This window comes from Artemia sp. Qi Xiang Cuo, chromosome 12 (assembly GCF_049724085.1).
Source record: "Artemia sp. Qi Xiang Cuo chromosome 12, ASM4972408v1, whole genome shotgun sequence".
NCBI classification, from domain to species: Eukaryota; Metazoa; Arthropoda; class Branchiopoda; order Anostraca; family Artemiidae; genus Artemia; species Artemia sp. Qi Xiang Cuo.
The window spans coordinates 27,376,085-27,398,261 of NC_142805.1; the positions used below are offsets into that span (position 1 = coordinate 27,376,085).

A 22,177-nucleotide genomic window follows, 5' to 3' on the forward strand; every position below is an offset into this window, starting at 1 on the left:
GAACAGTCAACGCTGAACGTAACACCGAGAATAACTGCCGACGATACGCTTCGGTATAGTGGAGGGGGGCACTGGAAATCCCTTTTGAGAGGGTTAAATCGAAGAATTTTGGTTTTCGTTTACGTTGATTCGGAGGCTGTTTTCAGAACACTGGTCTCTAAAGTTGTCGATAAATGATTCACTGAACTGGGGAACGGTTTGAGACTTCACAATGAGGTATTTTAAGAGGGTGGAAAGGTCATCTACGAATTTGAACCGTTCGTCAAAATCGGCAAGGACGAAATTGATCACTGCCAAGAACAACAAGGCAGCGATTTTAGTGCCTTGTGGGACACCACACGTAAGCTCAGACCATTTCGAATCAGTATCACCCGGGTCGAGACCATATACAATCTGTAGTTGGTCGCGTAAGAAATCTATTATTAATAAAAGAATATGACTGCTAGCTCCCATAACCTTCAGATTGTTCACTGCAGTATAATGGCGTATCAAGTCGAAGGCTTTTCTATAGTCGGCTAGGAGGAGATCTATAAGTGTGCCTCCTTGGTCAAGCCATTCAACAATAAGGTGATACAGACGCACAAGATAAACAGTTGTACTACTACCTTTCAAGCACCCGTATTGGTATGGATCAAGAGAGCCCTGGACTTGTGACATAAGCTCACGATATATAAATGATTCCGCTAACTTAGAGAGGTTCGGACCTATCGAAATCGGGCGGAGTCGGTCGCAAGATTTCGGGTTTTTCACTTTTGGAATGACGCACACATAAGCTCTCTTTCAAACACTGGGGAACACTTGTTCGCGAAAACACTGGTTAATAATAGAGCTGAGTGGCTTTGCGAGAAAGATGGAGAATTCGCGTAACAACTTGACAGGGAGTTCACCAGGGTAAGACGCACAGTTTACTTTCAGTTTCTGAAGTTCCTTAAAGACGGCATATTCAGATACTTCACATATCTCATCAGTCCCGGTGCCAGCAATGATACTCTCAATTTCTGAGTTTGTGATTGATGGGTATGTGGTGCATATGCCGGAGAAAAATTTGTTCACTTCAGTAGCTGATGTCAGTGTGCCGTCATCTTTGAGTAGTCTCAGGTCCTTTGGCGTTAATTTCTTTGCAAGGGTTTTGACCGTGGAGTGCCATTTATGAGGGTCAGTGTGCAGTAATGGCGTTATTTTCTCTTTTACATACTGTCTTTGGGCTAGTCTGTTTAACTTAACAATTCCGTTACGCAAACTGGCTGCAGCCGCTTGATCTCCTGCTTTGTGGAGACTACAGCGAGTTTTTATCATCTGCTTGAGTTCGCGGGTGATCCATGGTTTGTCAGTGTCACAAACCGTAATAACTTTTATTGGAAAAAAATCATGGAACTTTTCCAACAGAAGGCTGTTCAGTTTGCTGACTTTGACATTAATATCGGCCTTTGCACAAATGTCCTCAAAATCGTAAGTACCAATCCAGCGACCGAATTGAGCTATTGAAGACATTGTGATGGGCCGACTTGTGGTTTTTGTTTGTTTCGGTCGTGGGATACTTGTTTGTGCTTCCCAGAAAATTATAAAATGGTCAGAATTCTGAAGGGGACCTAGAGATCGGGGAGCGTTATAAAGATCTGCCAAGTTCGTAAAGATCATGTCAAGAGTACTGCCACTTTGGTGAGTCGGAATGTTCACTACTTGTTTCAGATCCAAAATGCTTGAGACCCACTGACGACTGGTCTGATTGAAATCGCCAGCAATCACAAACGCAGGGGAAGTGTACTTGTGGCGCATTCTGTCGACGAACACTTGTATGTGCTCAATAAGTTCTATTCTGTTCCCAGCGCTGTCTGGATAGTACACTGACGCAACTATTAAGCAGGAGAATCTTCGTGACAGATGCGCCGGTCTGCACTCCACCCACACAATCTCATGGCCCTAATCATTGGGGCTACTTAACAGTTTTGATGGTAGGTCGTCACGTATATAAAGTCCTACGCCACCTCCGCGACGGTCAATGCCTGGGTCACGTCGAGTGTTGAGGTAGTTTCTGTAACCTTTAATCCGTGCAGTTTCCTCAGTCATGTCCCAACACTCGCTGATAATTGCAATGGGTACGTTATTTTGCTTAATTAACACCTCCAGCTCGTCCATTTTATTGTTCAAAGATCGAGCGTTACACATTAGCATATTCGGAAGTTTGTATTTTGCTGAGAATCGCTCCGGACGCAAATTTGGAGGAGTAGGTTCCGAAGCCCTGCAGTTAACATTCTCTATAAACCAGGGAACAAATAGGGGTGGAGTATCGTGAGGAGGAGCGCAACGGATTACGACTAGGTTACTCGTCCTCGTCAGCCGGTCCTTTGTCTTTCTCCTGCGGGAGATATGCACGGGGATTCTCATTTGGCGTTTCCTTTTTCCTCCTAGTTTGCCACGGTGGGTTCACTTATTCAAGCAGTCCGATAAGCGAGAGCACTCTGGTGGCTCTAAGTAGCGAGCTATCTCAGTGCGCACTGGTGGTTTCTTTAAGAGTCCAAATAGCCACAAGTTACAAAAGGTAGATGGTGCCACTGATAAATCTGGTGATTGAATCTTCATTAGGGCCGGTTTTTCGTATTTAATTTGCATGATGATTGCACTAAACAAAGTCAGGAACAGCAAGTCTTTGGTTACTTTCACTATCACAGCAGGACTCCGGATAAAAATAGCACTGGACTAGCTAAACTAAGAAGTCAGAGGCAGCTTTTTCAAAGCGCTCTCACCGCCATCTACATCAAGGAAACATCAGGGAAACCTCAGGAGCAAGAGATCACCGGGAGCAAGGGAAGCGTCGAGTAGAATAGTAGAATTCTACAAAAAAGTAGAATAGTAAAACTACTAAAAGTAGTAGTTGTTGCAGTAGTAGTCACGGTAGTAGCAGTTATAGTAGTTACATGCAAAGCAATACAAGTCGTAGTAGTATTCATTGTGACAAAAGTCGTAATAGTAGTGGTCGTTGTAAAAATACACAAGTAGAATAGTAGAAATGCGTTAGCAGTAGTATTACTCTCTGTAGTTATAGTAGTAGTCATAGTAGTAGCTGTCTTAATGGTAGCAGTCGAAATAGTAGTAGTAGTAGTTTTAACAGTAGTAGTAGTAGTTTTAACAGTAGTAGTAGTAGTTTTAGTAAACATAGCAGTAGCAGTAGTAGTAGTAGTAGTAGTAGTTTTAGTAAACATAGCAGTAGCAGTTGCAGTATTAGTAGTTGTAGCAATAATAGTCGAAGTAGTAGTAGTAGTACTAGTATTAGTAGTAGTAGTAGTAGTACTAGTAGTAGTAATAGCAGTAGTGGTAGTAGTTATATTAATAGTTGTCGAAGTAGTGGTAGTAGCATTCGTAGCACTAGTCGTATTAGTAGTTGCAGTAATAGCATTAGTAATAGTAGTTGTAGTAGTAGTAGTCATAGTAGAAGTCGTTGTCTAAGTAGTAGTAGTCGCATTAGTACCAGTTCCAGTAGTAATCTGAATTGTGTTAATAGTATTAGTGATATTGGTAGATATCATAGCAGAAGTATTCGTTCTAGCAGTAGTAGTAGTCTTAGTAGTAGTAATAGTGGTCGTAGTAGTAGCCCTAGAAGTTTGAGAGAGAAAAAAAAAGGTTTTATTAAAAAAAATACAACACATTAACAACAAAACCCTAATTTTATTAAACTTTTATGGGTACACATCACCTTTTACAAAACCCTAAATACACAATTACTACCAGCCAGCCTTAGACCCCCCCCCCCCAAAAAAAAGGACAAAAAATAATAAGAAGAAAATAAATAAATAAAAATAAACGAAATAAATTAATTTCTATTAATTTCACGACCTAATTGGATACCGAAGACACAAAACTAAAAATCATTCATTCTATTCTACCTCCTCGTCGCCCTCCCAAAAAAAAAAGTGTCACAATCACTTGAGAGAAAATTCACCCAGCAAGGATTAAAACTCATATGTAAACAAACACTGTCCTTTTAATTTAATACGAAATTAATTTAGCTCATCAATTTTTGAAATTGCCTGCGTTAATGGTTCCCATACCCTAGGGCCAACATGTCTTCTGGAAAAAACAGATCGCTTTGTAATAACCTGAGGTCGCCGAACTAATGTTGATGTTTTAGTCGAGTAATTATGAAAATTAACACCACTTGTAAACATTTCCCTAAAACACTCAGGTAATAACGCGTGTGTATATTTAAACATAAAAAGAGCATTGTAAAAACGGAATAATCCAGCCATCGGTAATATATTTACTTGATTATATCTATGTCTAACAGACATATTATGATTATCTCCAGTTAAAACACGTAGGGCATTATTTTGTAAACTTCTAAGGGGACGAAGGTGCATTAAAAACGTGCTTGACCACACAAGACAACCATATAGAAGGTATGGGTGAACAAAAGAAAAATAAAGCAATCTCATAATGACTTTCGGAAAAAAGTGCTTCAGTTTCCTCATCATCCCGACATTTCTTGCGAGTTTGCCACTAACACATGAAATGTGTTCTTTGAAGTTCAGGCACTCATCAACAATCACCCCTAGATACTTTGTCGAAACTTCCCGAGGCAGAATATTTTCACCTAACTATATTTTTTCAATCCAAGGGTAGTAGTTGCTACTTCTCCCATACATTACAAAATGGGATTTTGCATGGTTTAGCTGATGTCTGTTAACCCTCATCCATTTCTCAATGTTTAACATGCCAGTCTGAAGATTCTGTATAAGCATTTCCCCGGTTTTTGCAGCAACAGTTAGATGCGTGTCATCAGCGAAATAAGGCAAAATAGATTTTGATGCTCCAGTATCACGACATTTTAAATGAAAAGACAGTCCATTGATAGCATTTCGCAGGTCATCAATATATATAAGAAACAGTAGTGGCCCCAAAACAGACCCTTGAGGGACACAGAATTCAACACTTTTAACTTGCGATTTAATTTCACCAGCACTGACAAACTGCTTTCTATCCTGGAGAAAAGATTCCAATAGACGATAAAACATACCTCGAAAACCACAATTCCTCAGCTTCATCAGAAGAATTTCATGGTCCACTGCATCGAAGGCTTTCACAATGTCCAAAAAAACAGATGCAACTTTCCACCCTTGATCCAGAGCATCGTTCACAAAAGTCGTGAGAAAAAGAAGAGCTTGATCTGTCGACATTGCTTTACGGAATCCAAACTGAGTTTTACTAAAATACTTTTTATTCTCAAGAAAATCAACCATCCTTCCACTAATCAATTTTTCAAAAACTCTCGGTGAAGCTGGCAGCAATGAAATAGGCCTATAATCATTCGGAAAATTTTTTTCTCCGCCCTTAAAAAGCGGAACCACTCTAGCAATTTTCATAAAATCGGGAAAAACACAAACTTTTAGGCACATATTAAATAGAACACAAACCTGGTCGCATATTTCCGAGAAAACATACTTAAGTACACGCAATGAAAGGAAGTCATCACTCGAAGCATTATTTCTCATGTTTCACAATCTGGTACGTAATTCACTAGCAGTTACTAGTTTCAGATATGCAGATACATCACTTTCCTTAGGTAAAAACCGGTAGTATGTTCCAACCTCAGAAAATTTTCTCGTGGAATCCGCTATCCTTTTACCAACAATAGAAAAATGGTCACACATATTATCTACAATCTAAGCATCAGTGTTGAAATTTTCAGGTAAAATTGAACTTTTGGAAGGGATGAGAACAGAGTGAATTACTCTCCACGTTCGCCTGGGATTACCTGCACTTTTTTTAAACTCATTTTGATAATAATTAATTCTCGCTTCTCGTAATAGGTTATTGAGTTCACAATTATATTTCTTGTATCTCACTTTCGCCTCAGGAGACACTACAGAATATTTATGTAGCAGTTTTCGATTTGATATGGCCTTAATCAGTCCTCTAGTAACCCAGGGTTTTCTAGGGGTAACATGAAACGCTGGCTTTTTAATAACTGTACAACTTTCTTTTAGTAATTTAGTTATTTCTGAATACCACAATGCAAACTTTTCATTCACTGGCAGATCACTACTTTCTAAAAAGTCAAATTGAGTGTTCTTTAATTTTCTTCTGAATATGTTAAGAGCCTCAGCATCCATTTTCAATGCAGAAATTTGTGGTGGTATATTCATAGCTGTAGGGACACCAAACTCTCTAATAACAACAAGAACACCAAAATGATCAGAAACATCATTCAAAATAACATCAGCAAAATCATACTTCATATTAACAAATATATTATCCAAAAGTGATTCTGAGCGCAAAGTTACTCGATAACTGTCGGTCTTAAACCGTAACCCAACATAACATTTAAAAAATCACGAACTCTCGGGTTTACATTTACTGAAAATAGAACAAGATTAAAGTCTCCACAAACAAAGCATGGGCGATTTAAACCTGACAACTTATCCATTTGCCGCTCCAGCAAATCATTAAATTCCTGCGCATTTCCAGATGGAGGTCGATAAACAACCACCACAAAGAAAAATGTTCCTGACTTACAAAGTTCAACCACCGTCGATTCAAAAACAATCTCTTTATTTACCCGTAAATCATTCCGTGTTTTCAATGAAATATTCTTTCTGCAATATAAAGCCAACCTACCATGTAATCGTGATTCTCTATTTTGCATCACACAATCATAACTATCAATTTCAGGTAGACTGATTGTATGATTACGAAGCCACGTTTCATTCAATGCAAGCACATCCAACTCAGAAAACTTACATAGTTCGGTTAATAAATTAAATGAACTAGAAAGACCTTGACAATTCAAATGGAATATGCTCAAACTTTGCTGACCCATAGTAGATTTATTTCCAATATCAACTGGAAATTTATATTTAACCACTGGAAAATCTTCCATCGTTCCTTCATCATAATCCAGATTTAAGACCCCATTACCCAGAACCTTCCAACTCAACAAATTTCTCTCAAGTGTTCTCAATCTATTATTGTCATAATCCAACTCTTTTTTTCAAGACACAAGCTTAGGAGGCAAATGAGGAAACTCACAGAAAAATTAACTCTACTTACAACAACCACAAGTCATCTCCAGTATCCAGGAGGGCCGCAATCAATAACAAAAGAAAAAAACTGAAAAAAAGAGAAAATAAATTAAAAATAAAATTTATCATAAATAAAATACAAAATAAAAAGATACAACATAACATAAATAGCGACGAAAACCACCCTGCCTATCATCATAAACAATAAGTACAACAACATGGAACCCTCCATACAAGACAGTAGAACACGCTCCACCGTCTCGTACAAAAGAAAATCCCCGCCGCTGCACCCACTGCCCATACAATATAACAAAAAAAAACTCATTGAAAATTAATGGTGAAAAGTCTCCCTCATATTAAAAAATAAAGGATATTGCAATCGAGTAAAAACATAAATGGTTTTCTTAATCAAGCACACACTTGTGATAGTGCCGCTAACCAGGAATACAGAATTCATCTTATAATAGCAAAAAATGACTCTAAACATCAAAACAAAACAAATGAAACGCTAGAATCAACAATCAAGTAGCTCTGGTATTGGCTCATTATACATATATTTCTCTTTTCCAACACCTTCTCTCTCAATCTGAATGAAGGGAGGAACAGTATTAGATACCCAAGCTGGAATACTCTTTCTACTCAATTTAGATTTAGTCTCGTAAAGTCTCTTCCGCGCTTCACGAACACTCAATGGAGCATCATCGCTGACGTAAACATTATTCATAGCTGTATTTGAACTGATAGTCTTATTCTTAAGTTTTTTCCCATTACGTAAAATCATTAACTTCGCCTCGCGTGATTTAACATTAACTTTGAAAAACTTTTGGTCTTTATTATTCGTCACAATTGTAAATTCTGGAGCCCTTGTTAATTCTAAACCATTGGTACATATTTCTTGAAATAAACTTTTAGCAGTGGCTACATCATCACAAACCGTATTCCACACAATAATGTTATTTTCTGTAGATAAATGTTCCACTGACATTAATCGTGCCGACAACAAAGATGCAATTTCACGGTAATATTTTGCTTCAGTGGATACAATATTCATTTGCGTTTTTAGTGAAATTACTTCTTCATTTACTGCATCGCAATTTTTACCAACTTGAGCAACATTGGATTGTAAGATAGCTTGAGCATTTTCCACAGAAATTATTCGATTTTCTAGATTAGCCAATCTCGTGTCAATTGATTTTAATGTACTTTGAGACTCCGTTACAATTTCAAGAATTTTCGAGAAATCGTCCGCTAATGACTGGATCGAAGCACGATTTATTGACTTTTGCGATGAAGATGAATGCCCAGATTCGTCAAGCGAAACCGATCCAAATTGTTCCTCTGATTTACGTTTTCACTTATTCCTCGTCATCACAAACCAGTAAATAAAAAATTAGAATATTCTTACCGGAAAAAGTACTTCTTATTTATCCACGTAAGTACCGTCGTGCAGTTCGCTAAGCCGTTAATGCACGGCTAACACATAAATTGCCAAACAGGAAATCCTCAAATCATTCGCATTGGAACCCTCAGCTAATAAATTGACTTCTGTTTATGCGTAATCATTAATTAGCAGACTCCTTACATAAAAAGAACTTGTTCGCATTCACAGAACAAAACTCCGCCCACTTTGCTATTTCAATTCATTTTATCTCCCATCAACCTAGGTTAAAAGCACTAGCCAAACGATGTTACTCGCCTGATAGCTGATTCATTACTAAAAGTTGCAGCGGTAATTATCATAGTAGTAGTGTTCATAGGCGTAGTAGTCGTAGTAGTAGTATTTTTTCAGTGGTAATAGTTTGCACACAGTGTTCCTTGGTTAGTTCAACATCATCTTCAGAATCGTCAACATTCCTTGAAAGTTTCATCTTTATACCCAAAGTAGCTCCTGAGATATTGCTGATACCCCTTTTGGCAACTTACATAAAAACAGTGGGTTTTACTTTGCTTCATATCTCTCCTCAACGTTCTCTGAAAGCTACATCTTAATATCCTTTGCTTTTTTGGCCACATAGGATTAACCATGCTCCCTTTTCCCGATAATAAAACCTGTGTTTAAACAGTGGGCAACTTGCATAAATTGAAAGCCTTGAGTGGCTGTAGCAGAAAGGGGATCTGTATCCAAGTTCCTCTGTAGTAACGATAAATACTGCATCAAAAAGCCTAAAGTTAAGGCCCAAAGTCTTTAAAAGAAAATTCTTAGAACCCTTGCCAGCAGGGCTGTCGCTGAGGGGGAGATCATTTTATTTTTGGAGCCATATTTGTTGGACCTCTCTACTATTTCGAACAAAATACTGATTTAAAAATGTTAATGAATGTCTTTTTTTTGGGGGGGGGGGTTAAAAAGAGCATTTGAGGGGGGGGGCTTGTTCTCCTTCAATCCATTTTGAATCTTGAAAAGCCCACTAGATCTTTCAACTTCCCCACGAAGCGACATGAGGAAAATATTAATACATTGATACCTTATCGTAGTAGCAGCAGTTATAGCTATAACAACAATATTAATTATACTTGTCTGAGTCGAAGCAGTCGTAGCAGTAGTAATCGTAGTAGTAGTAATCGTAGTACTAGGAGCCGTCGTGTTAGTATTGGGAGTTGTAGAAGTCGTAGCAATAGTAGCCGTCACGATAGTAAGTCTTAGCAGTCGTAAATAGTAGTCGTTATAAAGACTGTCGTCGGAGTAGTAGTTCCATTTGCAGTCGTACTGGCTGTCGGAATAGCAGTAGCAATAGTCTTATTAATAATAGTCTCAGTAGTGGTCGTAGTAGTAGTAGTAGCTGTAATAGTAGTACCAGTAGTAGTTATAGTAGTCGTTGTTGTAGCATTCAAACAAGTAGTAATTGTAAAATTAGCATGTCGTGACAGTAGTAGTCGTAGCAGCAATAACTATATTATTAGCAGTAGCAGTAGTTGTGGTAGTAGAAGACGTAGACATAGCAGTCCTTGTAAACTCAGTCATAGAAGTATTAAGGGTAGTTGCAACAGTTTACAAATAATGGTATTTTCTTAGTTCAACATCTCCCTCAATACGCCCTGAAAGTTTTAATTTAATACCTATTTTCTTCGTTTTTTTGCTATTTTCTATGTATGTTTTCTATTATTTCTGTAAGATAGATTAACCATTATGTCCTATTTTGATTTTTGAAGAAGTACCTCAGTAATGGTGTTGAAAGCTTGGAACAAAATAAACTCCTGATTAAAAAAAATGAAAATGCTATATTTTAGATGCCATTTAGTAGATTAACATGTAATTCTGTATGCTACAGCAACTAATATTTGCAAAGACATTTTGCATAGATAATTTTTATTTTGGACGGCAAAATTTGCGAAGAAGTCTTTTACCTAATATTAGCTAGTACTACTGAGCTGCTTAAGATATAAGTAAGTAAGTAATCGGGTTAACGACGCTTATTGACTGCTAAGGTCACTGTGATGGCACTGCAGTATGCTGCTACAGCATACTACATACTGCTGGGTCCCATATTGCCAAGATAAGGTCAAGCTAATGTTATCATCAAAACACTCTATATTTGGGATTTTGTACCACACTTCAGCTTTTATACACAACCTCTAGTCAACTGAAAACAGAGACATAAGTTAACCATTTGTCAAATCTCTTATGTACATATCATAGGCAACGCAATAGCGCTGCCTAAGTATAGAACGATGTTGGAACAATTTTGTTGGTATATATACAATGCAGTACATAGAAACTCTACAAAAACAGTGCATATACATACAATACAGAATATATATAGTACAGAACATATACAGTATGTAGAAACAATTTATAAAATGATGGTAAAACATGTTTTTTGGCTGAAAACGTTATTTAACCCAAACCTAGTAATATACGAGTTTAGTAACAAAATATAAATGAAGGCATCCTCAGTCGTTGTAGGTACGTCATAATGACGTCATAGTAGGTAAACGTACAGCCTAGCTTATTACGTATGTCATTAAAAATTAACAGCACATAAATGACGGTATCCACAGTCATCATACTTATGATGCTATACATGACGTCATCGTATACATATATACAGCCTTACATATCAGCTACTTCATTAGTTTATTATATTCTTTATCTTTATTGCATTCGCTATGCATGCTTGTGATTCCCAAAATAAGGGATTATCCTTCCGTATTAAGCAGCACACCCTTGCAGACGAAGATCTAACGCTCCCATTAAAAAAATCGCCCGTTAAAGCTATAGAAGAAGTGGCAGATTCAAATTAGTCACAAAAGCAACTAGTTTCAGTTTCAACTACTGTGGATTATGTTAACGCAAGCAAAGCTGATCAGACTCAGTCTTTCCAGCCTAGAGTGGCAAAAGAAGTGGCATTAGAGTGGCAAAGTAATAAAAATCTTGGCACAACTAAAACTTGCGAGAGGAATGTTCTTCATGCATCCTGTTTGTTTAGAAACTACATATTTTACGATATTCAACAACCCCACGAATGCAAAATATGCACAAAAATATTATCTTGCAAAATATCCTTGACTTGGGATATGAGAAAGCAAACAGGTAATAAACTATACGAATGTGAAGTATGCAAAACGAAATTGGATCAAAAGTCAAATTGGATTACTCATATGAGGATCCACAATGGGGAAAACCCCTATGGAAGCGAAGCAAGCACGAAGAAGTTTTCTGAAATGACAAATTTGACTCGGCATATAAGAACCCTTAGTGGAGAAAAGCTCCATGAATGTGAACTATGCCAAAAGAAGTTTTCCCAAAAGGTAAATTTGACCATGCACGAGAGAGCCCACAATGGTGAACAACTATATGAATGTGAAATATGCAAAAAGAAAATTTCGCGCAAATGGAGCTTGACTCAGCATATGAAAACCCACAATAGTGAAAACCAATATGAATGTGTAGTATGCAAAAAGAAATTTTCTTGGAAGGCAAGTTTGACTAGGCATATGAGAGCCCACACTGGTGAAAACTCGTATGAATGTAAAGAATGCAAAAAGAAGTTTTCTTACAAATGGAATTTGTTTGTACATTCGAAAAGCCACTATAGTGAAAACCAATATGAATGTGTAGCATGCAAAAGAAACATTTCTTGGAAGTCAAATTTAACTATGCATATGAGAGCCCACAATGGTGAGAGAATATGTGAATGTGAAGTTTGCAAAGAGAAAATTTCTTGCAAATGGAGTATGACTCGTCCGTATGAAAACCCACAATGGAGAAACATAAACGTGAACCCTGCCAAATGAATTTTTCGCAAAAGACAAGTTTGACTGAACATAAGAGGACCCTGGATGGATCCCAAAGCTGAGAAAGCCTAGAAACTATTAGAGCCCAAAGCTTATTTCTGTTGCAAGTGAGGTTAGGAACAATAAAATTTTAAAAGTATTTTCGGAAATTTCAATTATTTAAACTTGCTATTCAAGTTATTTATGATTGTTTTTAGAATTAGAATTTGACATTATTGATATAAAATAGTTTTCTTTTAAATAATACCAACTGCAAAATGTATGTTATTTAGAAATTTGGTTATTATTTTTGTCTTACTTCCTATTATTATCATACTACTGATTGTTGCTGTCCTAAAAAACGCTCTCTTGAATTGAGAATAATCCTTAATCTAGACCCCCCCCCCCCAGCCGACCATAACTTTTGAAAGTTAGGCCATTTTAAAAGAACAATCTTTCAGGTCTGTCAATATGTCAATAAAGTGGTAAATAAAGGACAGTTATTTAAGTTGTTTTTTTTGGGGGGGGGGGGAGGGAAGGGGAGAGTTGATTGATATTTAGATTATATCGGCTATGTACTATAAATATTGTCTAATCTAAGCAAAAGCGAGTCTTTTATTTTTGGCGCAGTTTTGAATCAATAGGAAGAAAAGAGGTAATTAAAATAAATACAACATACATTTGGTTTATGTTCTATTAATTAGGCTTTTGATTTTCCTGGAAAAACTAGATGGGGCTAGTCATGTTTCTTTTCTTAGTGATGAACGTACTCGAATCTCCTCTCTTATTTGTGTTCGTCCTCTTTGATTCTGAACTGTGAGTGCCACAACCGAAAGCTGACTAATAGCCCTTTACGTACATTCCAATTTTCAGTCACAAATGATCTCGACCTCAAGAAGAATCAGAAAGTTATAATTTAATTGGAAATTTGAACAAATATCCTAGAGAGAATGCTTATAATTTACAAGAAATTCAAGGGGGCACAGACCCCTCCCCCCCATTGATGCCACTGATATATTGCGTGTTTGTGGAAAAGGGTATTGTATTGGTGCAGTGGACGCTTTTTTTTTTTACTTTTATCTATTTATAGGAGTAATTCGTTTGAAAATGTTCAAGAAATGCTATGAAGGCATGAAGATTTACAATCGAGAAATGAAGATTGGCAATGGAAGAAACGGAGAAATTTAAGATTATAGTGGGAATAAAATATAAGAAGATTTGTTTCCTGTTATAAAAGGTCAATCAGAGATTAAAATGGGCAAATTCAAATGTAATATATACAAAATAATACACAGATACAAAATAATATTTTATACAAAATATAATAAATAACAACAAACTCAGTGTATCTCCTAATACACTGAAACAATATCTCCCAAACTTTTAAGATATGTGTGCCCCTTTTTATAATTTTTGTAACATTGGATACCCATCGTGAAAAAATGGATGTTTTTATAAAAATCAAGTTAAATTGTTTATTCCCTTTTTGGGATAAAACAGAATAATAGTAAAATAATTCAAAAATAATATAATTTAAAGTATTCTTATGAATAGCATTTATTTGGATCAATGAGTGGAATAAAATTCTTTCTGATGCAAAAACACATCGCCACAGTTCGGTGCTCTAGCTGTAGATTTTAATTTGAAATATAGTTCCAAGTCCAATAACTCTTTCCTTGCATGACGCAGGTGCATATCCGCACTAAACTTCTGTTCAACGCTTACCCCCACCAATTTCCTCTCGTCCCCCTGAGGTGAAACCAGTGGTGACTCTGGCCTCTTTTGCGCCAGTGGCAAAATCTTAATTAGTATCCCAAATTAGGCCAAATTTTAACAGAATTTTCATTTATTTATATTTCAATACAAAATATAACAAAAAACATTAAAATTAATTAAATTCAGTCTACATACTCTTATTTTCAAGGAATGGTGTTGAAGATATGGCAAAACATGAAAATTTCGGATTCAATTTTCTTACACTTACTGCTAACTGCGCCCTCTACTTTATTCTAATAAAAATAAAATTCGAAAAATTACAAAATGTTTATAGCCGTTAGATTACTTATTTGAAATTTTTACCCCTAAAATTTCTTTGCCCAGGGTAACTGCCCCCTCTGTTTCCCCTAAAACTGCTCCCGGGTGACTTCTTGTGCTGATTCCAAACATATAAAATTCGTTATCCTTAACGTTACCCATCCAATGCTACCAGCCTGAGAAAATATGCCCTATTCTTAGGAAAAGAAGGAAACATCCATACCCCCCCCTCCCCCCCATCAAATGATTTCTCTTTGTTTTAAGTTTGAATGCTGCTCCTTTCTTTCAGTTAAAAAAGAGAAAATTTTTAAAATTAATAACTCATATAGGATGACTTTTTGTATTATTATGGCCGCATAGTTTCTTCTTAAATGCCCTACAAATAAAGAAAAAAAAAATGGGATGGCAGGAGGTAGAAATAGTTTTAATTTTAGGGTACTTGAAGATAAATGATTTTTTATCTTTTGTTAGGCTTTTTTTTTATTTCTAGGTTTGCAATATGGAGAATGTTGATCCCCTGGGTATTCATACCGGTGAATCAATTGTTGTTGCACCGTCTCAAACCTTGTCCAACAGGGAATACAATATGCTGAGAACAACTGCTATTAAAGTCATACGCCATATAGGTGTCATTGGAGAATGTAATATTCAGTATGCTTTAAACCCAGAATCCGAAGAATTCTACATTATTGAGGTAAGTAGTTTTCTTTTAGAAACTGAGTTTCGCAAACATATATTCTTTTCGTATAGGCCCAGGGATGGGAATTGCCATCCCCCCTTTTCGACGTCTCATCCTGTATAATTTTTTGTTTGTTATTTATTTCATTTGTTTCTTTTGTGGTTTCGAAAAAAGCAAATTAAAAATTCGCTGCCTTGAATTGCCCATTTGCGTATATATTATAACCTTTTGACTCCCATAATTACCAATTTAAGAATTAGTGAAAATGTTGCGAAAGTAAGCATCTCCCTTTCCAAAATGGATTTCTGTATATTTTCAGTTTTATATTTTTTCAATATAGTCGCTCTAACACGTTGATTCCGCTGTACCTTTCTTTTAATGGGGAGAAAAATCTAGGGGACAATTAGAAAGAAGAAATTAGGAAAAAATAAAGATGCCAAAGTCATAATTGGAGTCTTTAAAATGTGCTAGAGATTTCAAAAAAGCTGCTGCAAAAAATCTTTCAAGGAGAGTTGTCACTCTTAGTCATCTAGGAGTGAACCTATTGTCAGATCTCAGGTAGGTTCATCACCCTAGTAAAGTGATATTATCTTCCTTCTGGAAGCTAGGAGTTATCCTCCAACGCAAAAAACTTATCAGTCAGTCCATCCTTCCCCAATTTACATCTTGCATTAGGCCTGGTATTGAATATGCTTTTCCCCTCTTTGCTGATGCCCCAAATACCCGTATTACCCCTCTTCGGCGTATCTCAAATCGACCAATCAGAGTATTGTCATCTACTAAATATGTTATCAATATCCTTCCAACCAAAACAAGAGTGTCGGACGTGCACGTTTCTCGAGCGTCTGGATTGAGGTCTATGTCAGTGCTTTACAAGCATATACATTTGCACGACAGGAGTAGCTCTGAACGTTCATATTGACGGAGCTGATGAGACGCACTTGCCATATTGGTGCTCGTTAGGACTACATACAGCAGGGAATTCTCCACAAGCAGTTAAATTTAATTTTATTCCTCTCTAGTAAATCCAAAATCTAGCAGCCACAACAGTATCATCTGGTGAATATGTTACCGATCCCCATAACTAGCACATGAACGTCTTGACGTTGCGTCTATGCCAATCCACTTCAAGCATAAACACTATCATCCGCAGTAGAAGATGTCAAACTCATGCATGGCAGAGTTAAGCCAGTAAAACGCGCATGTGATATTGATGCTCACCAGGAAGGACATACAGCGGAAAACTTAACGCCTGCAGTACTTAAAAGGGAGTTTTCTTCAACGTACGGTCGCCATGTAAGTTACCTTCTAGCAGAGGTTACCCATCAGAACCTCCTTTTACTTGCTTCAAGAGAAGTTATAATAAACATTTGAAAGTGAAGGAAGATAATTGGTAGGATTAGTATCAAATATTCAGATACGGATGCCGTGAAACCTAGTAGAAAAACAGGGTAATACTGTTTCTCCAAAGCAGAATTTCAGCCCAAATTTTGTTAGCAATATTAAAAATAAGAGGTTTTCTTGGTGTATTAAGAGAAAAATTCGTTGTTACTTAAGCACGTCAAAATGCAACAGAAGTACTGAAGCTAGAACATATTGGACAGTAAAAAAAAAACCAACAACAACAAAACAATAAAAAACGAGGTAATTTAAAGCCAGTGAAAAAAAAAAAATGAAAATCAATATTTTGACCGAGAGCTCCACTCAGACGTCTTCAACTTAAGAAGAATGAGAAACAAAGTAGATAAAAGTCCACGGACAATGTAAAAGACAAACCTTAAAAAAATAAATAAAAGAGAAGAAACCGTTTCTCAAATAACAATGGAGATAGGGCTGACAACCCTCTCATGGTACCCTTGAGACAAATAGACGTGAAAGGGTTTTATTACTGGTAAATTCAGTCATCGCCCAGTCACCAGCCGTCCTGTCTAATGTCGGGGTTTTAGCTACCGGAAACCTTGAAATGATTCTTGGTTATTTTCTTCTCCTGTAACATTCATTTCGAGTAAAATAGCGCCTTTTGATTTACAATGCTGAATTTTTACCAATCTTGTTTCTTCGGCATCAAGTAGGAGTCATTAAAATAACAATACAAAAATAAATATACAAGAAAAGTAAATCTAAATACATAAAATCGATTGTATGTCTGTGCATTACTACACTGTTCATCCGGTCGCCAAGAAACTTTAAGAAATTATTGAATACACTCTAGTGAAGCTTTTAGGTATAAGTCTCATCCGCCCCCCCCCCCAAATGTCCTGTTAAGAGTTTTCGTGCTGGTGAAATTAGAAACCCCTCAACACAAATATTTGACCTGTCGAAAATTTTCTGGAGGAGACTTTTCCGTGGGGAGCGGAGATTTTCTGGGTGAGAATTTACATCGGGGGGGGGGGGAGGGGGAATTTTCTGGGCGATAATGATCCGTGTGGGAAATCTCCTTCATCAGCTTATGAACTTGTTTCTGTTTAAAATAGAGGTATGTGGGCAGTGTTTTGGGGCTCGTCAGCATAACAGTTAAACTGAACAGGTAGAGGAACTGCGTTTTTATTGGCTCCTTTTCTGGTTGGGACTCCATTATCTCAAAGTACCACCTCCTTAGATTTCGAAAGAGGGATCTTCAGACGGATTTGAAGGCAAAAGTACATATCAAGGAAAGTATTAATGATGCAAGGATTTACGGTCTGTTCAGCAGCTTTAAGAAGTATTGTCGCATGGCTATGGGGTCAAATTGATATCAAGTCCTCCACGTTGAGCATAAATCTCTAAAGAAAAAATATGTATCCCAGTTATGTATCTCTCGTACCCCAGTGGCAGTAATGCAACTATGGGTAGAACTAGCAAACAAAATTGGCTTTCTTTCCAACTCATTAAAAAAAATTGTCAGTTGTGCCCTTTCGCTCTAGCTTTAAAGATATTTAAGTATCCTTTTTTAAGGTCAATGCTCGTCTATCAAGATCATCTGCCCTCGCCAGCAAAGCTACTGGTTATCCTTTAGCCTACATAGCTGCCAAACTGTCTCTTGGTCTTCCCTTGCCTCTGTTGAAGAACTCAGTAACGTCTGTCACGACGGCCTGCTTTGAACCCAGCCTGGATTACTGTGTCGTGAAAATTCCACGCTGGGACCTTTCGAAATTTTCTCAAGTTTCAACCAAGGTATTTAATTTCGTGTTTTTATTTAATCACTAATTTAATGGAATAATATGTTAAAATTAAGTTCAGTCTCAGTCTAATCGATCTCAATCAGAGTCAAATTAGACCTGCATACTTTTAAGGTTAAATTATAAAAAAAAATATTTCAATTGTTCTATAGCTTATGTCCATTTGAACTTACGTAGGGAAGGGGGGGATGTTAGGCGCTTACCCCCTTTTCGTCTAGAATTTTTGAAAGATGCTAAATGCACTGAATGGGTGTCAACTCGCAATTAAAAACGAAAATTTTTTATAATGTGTAAATACTATATATATTATAACATACTATATAATAATACTATATATACTATATAATACTATATATTATAATATATAAATACTATTTTTATAATTTGTAATTGTTGGGGTTTCACCCCTGTTTCTTTTCCTTTCAGATAAATGACCTATTTTCGTTTCTTTAATTACATTTGCTTATAGTATAATTTCAAAAGACAGGTTAAATTCCCGTTACTAAGCGATAGTGGTTTTGCAATAGGTAAGCTGTGAAGCAAAGTTATTTTTATGCTTTCTGGTTGGGAGTCATTGAAAGATGAATTTAAGAGGTAAAATTGGGTTTGAATGAGGAGGCAGTTCATTGGCTTGGCCAAGTGACGGTCCACCCATACAAACAGTGCTGTACAAATTATTATTATGTTTTAGTCTGCGTTCTGACCCCAGTCGGGGATATATATATTTGTGGTATTTGTGACCCTTTTGGAAGAATACAAGTAAGGTATTTTCTACAAACTGTGTACTATTTTCCGTAACCCAGGCAGGGTAGGAATAGAGCTACTGGGTACCGTCATTATTACATTGACAGGGAGGGTTGTTACCTCCAAGGAGAGAGTAGAGATTGTTAGACGTAACCCAAGGCGGGTACATCTGGCTTTAGAAAGTGGACATTTGACCACTCGATCGCGTTATCATACCCTGGGACAGGGTATACTGTAAATAGGGTAGTACCAAACGCGATCTTTGCAGAACCGTTGGGGTAAGAGCGGAAATCTCACTAACATTTGGGCCGACAAGGGGTTCTCCTCTTCGAGTAAGTGGCATAGCAACCTTTTTTGCGCCATTTTTGCCTTTAATAAGTCGTGACCCTGCACACACACCCCAATAACTGGTGCCAGCGGTAGCTAGCACTACGAACATTGGTGGCAGCGGCATAAGTAAACTACGAACATTGGCGGCAGCAAGAACAGGCATTATTAGTAGAGTTGATAATAAAAGAATTCTGCGTTTTCGAAGAGACAAGGAATTTAACCTAAAAAAGTAGCCTATTGTGGTTACAGAGGCTATATATAAAAAATCGCAAAGAGAAATTTTTTATCTGAGCTTTGCTTAGTCGGATAATAATAAGTAATAAAATTTAATAATAAATAAATCACGCGAATAATTAACTTGTGAGACAAGGGAGGCTGCGCCCCCCCACGTAGGACCCACATAGAATCGACAAATTGAAAGGAAATAATTTTTCACGAAAGGATAAAGTGCAATTTTGATGGAATTTTGAAATTATGTCGGACAGAGATGAGATTAATTCAAGACCGAAAAGGGAGAGTGAAGCCCATAGAATAAAAAGAAAGAGAGATAGAAAAAAAAGGGAGGAAGATATGAGACAACAAATATTAAATTTAATGGAGAAATTGATAATAGCCAGAGAACAAGATGACGAAAGAGATAGAAAAGAAAAGGAACAAAGAGAGAGAAATAGACAAGAAAAGATAGATCAAATTGAAAAAGAAAGTCAAGCCAATTAAATACTTCATCAGGCCCGTATGGACAAAATTGAAGAAGATAGACGAGAAAGAGAGAAAGATAGACAAGATAGAGAGAACGAGAGGGTAGATAGAGAACGAAAGGAAGAGGCCGAAAGAAAAGCCAGAGAGCAAAAAGAGGAGGAAGATAGGAAACAAAGAGAGAAAGATAAAAGAGAAAAAGAGGAAGAAAGACAGGCCCGTAGGGAGGCCGATAAAAAATATTACCAGGATGTTGCAAAAACATTTGACAGACTAATGAAAACTCGTTGGGGAAATTCGCAAAGTGACGTTTTATCACAACTAACTTCTAGGCTGTCAGATAGCCATAATAATTTGTCTAAGAATCAATGGCGAGTCAACGAAAATTACCAAACATTAAACACTTTTACGAGAAAATATACAACTCCGTTAACTACGGGGGGAGGTGAACCAGCCCATAAAACAAATGGGAAGGCTGCGCCGCCCTATCGGAAAAAAGAAATGCTTGATAGTCAAAATGATGATAATCTGGTAAAAATTGATTTCTCGGAGCTTTTTTCTAAAAATTACCATAATAAAGAAAAGAAAGTAACCTATAAAAGATCGAATTGGGCTATAGCACATAATCAAGGAAATATTGACGAGTTTGTGAAATCACATAAAATAGGAGTAAAATTAAACGGAAAATTGACCGAAATTGTAATTGACCCAGGGAGTGAGCAAACTTTTGTGCGAATGGACCTAATTAAAAAAACGGAAACAGACCATAAAAATAATATCACAACATTTTTATTATGGAGATAAGCACCAATGCCCGTCTGCTTGGGTAAGAATATAAATTACAAAGTACGACGGTACGGTCCAGAAAAAAACTATAAAAGTAGGCTTAGTACCTACTCTAGCAGTGGTTGTTTTTGTAGGTGGAGACTTTGGAGAAACAAGAAATCGGAAATCTGAATTCCCAGAACATGGGAAATCTTGAGAATATTTTAATAAAAGTGAGACGCCGAAAAATTTTTTCCAGGATGAAACGCTGATTGAACTAAAGATAAAGGAGACGAAATTAATTGCACACGCTATTCCTCAGAAAGTTCAAGAAATTTTGGTAGGCTATGGAAAACCAAATGTCAAAGTTCAGTTCACATTTGATGACGAAATATTTGTTTCTGCAGTAAAAATAAAAAAGACTAGAAGAGATAAAAGAGATATTAAACGGAGCTACAATGAAGTAATACAGTCAAAGATAGTGGACACTGGAGTCCAAATCAGATTTAACGATGATTTATTATTTTGCGCGAATGACAGAATTGAGAAAAGTAGAGACGAAAAGAGGAATGCAAAGAAGAGACAAAATTTGGAGATTCAGCCTGCAGTGGCGAAAAATAAAAAAATGTTAGATGGGCTTGGCCTTGAAACCATAAATAATAGGGAGAAAAATAAAATGTCGGATGGGCTGTGCCTTGAAAATATAGACAATAAGGGGGGAAAAGAGGTCAAAGACCCATGGGGAATAAACGAAGATGGTTGCAAAGGAGAGGTGAATGACATACAATGAGTTGGGGGAGAGTTGGGGGATATGGAATATCGAGTCGGATTGGAAAAATTTGGAAACGAATATGAAATTAGTATTATCAATTCAAAAGATATGTCGATCCTTTATGAGGGGGAGGAATCCCTTGGGGAAGATCCCCTGCGGGAAGTTGCGAAAGATAGCCCTTTTCTTCAATGCACAACTGGTGGACAAGTTGTGATCCCTTTATCGAGATTTTGCCTTTCTGATCTGGAGTCCTTGGGGGATACCCTCTCTCAGTCACTTCATACTTCAGCCTAACTCTTGTCCAGTAACCCTGTTCATAGCTGTTATTCTTCATTTGGAATCAACAATTATTTCCGGCAAATTGTATTCAGTGGGAGATATATCTAAGTTTAATCTTCAATTAGCATCCACGTATATTCTTCAGTTAATTATCCCAGGGGAAGGAACCCAGAAAAAAAAAGCGATTCATGGTTCGCGAAAAAATTTACTTCATTTCCAGTACCCTTATCGTTTTCACAGGCCTTTGCATTTTTGGCCTTAGATTATTTGAAATTATGCCAAGGGGCAAATTAATTTTTGATTGAGATGTGGGGTTGTTTCCACAGATGGAAATTAAGAGGTTAGTGCAGCCAATTTTTCACGATGGCTGGCATCATCACAGGTGCCAAAAACTGATTCTCTGCTCCTCTCCAATGTAAATTCGTGGAAGTGAGAAAATTTGTTGTTTTGAATTGTGCAGCGCACATTAATTACCTATGAATCTTGAAAATTT

The 22,177-nt window shown here is 36.9% G+C and overlaps 1 protein-coding gene across 2 annotated transcripts in view; it reads left to right on the forward strand.

The window, feature by feature from the left end:
• The window catches only part of r (carbamoyl-phosphate synthetase 2, aspartate transcarbamylase, and dihydroorotase rudimentary), a 243,477-nt gene that overhangs the window by 74,403 nt on the left and 146,897 nt on the right, over positions 1-22,177 (forward strand). For both annotated transcript variants that reach the window (XM_089097829.1, XM_089097830.1), the window contains 2 exons: positions 14,752-14,955; positions 17,875-18,093. In XM_089097829.1, coding sequence (XP_088953955.1) covers positions 14,752-14,955; positions 17,875-18,093 — 423 coding nt within the window. The remainder of the gene's footprint in view (positions 1-14,751; positions 14,956-17,874; positions 18,094-22,177) is intronic.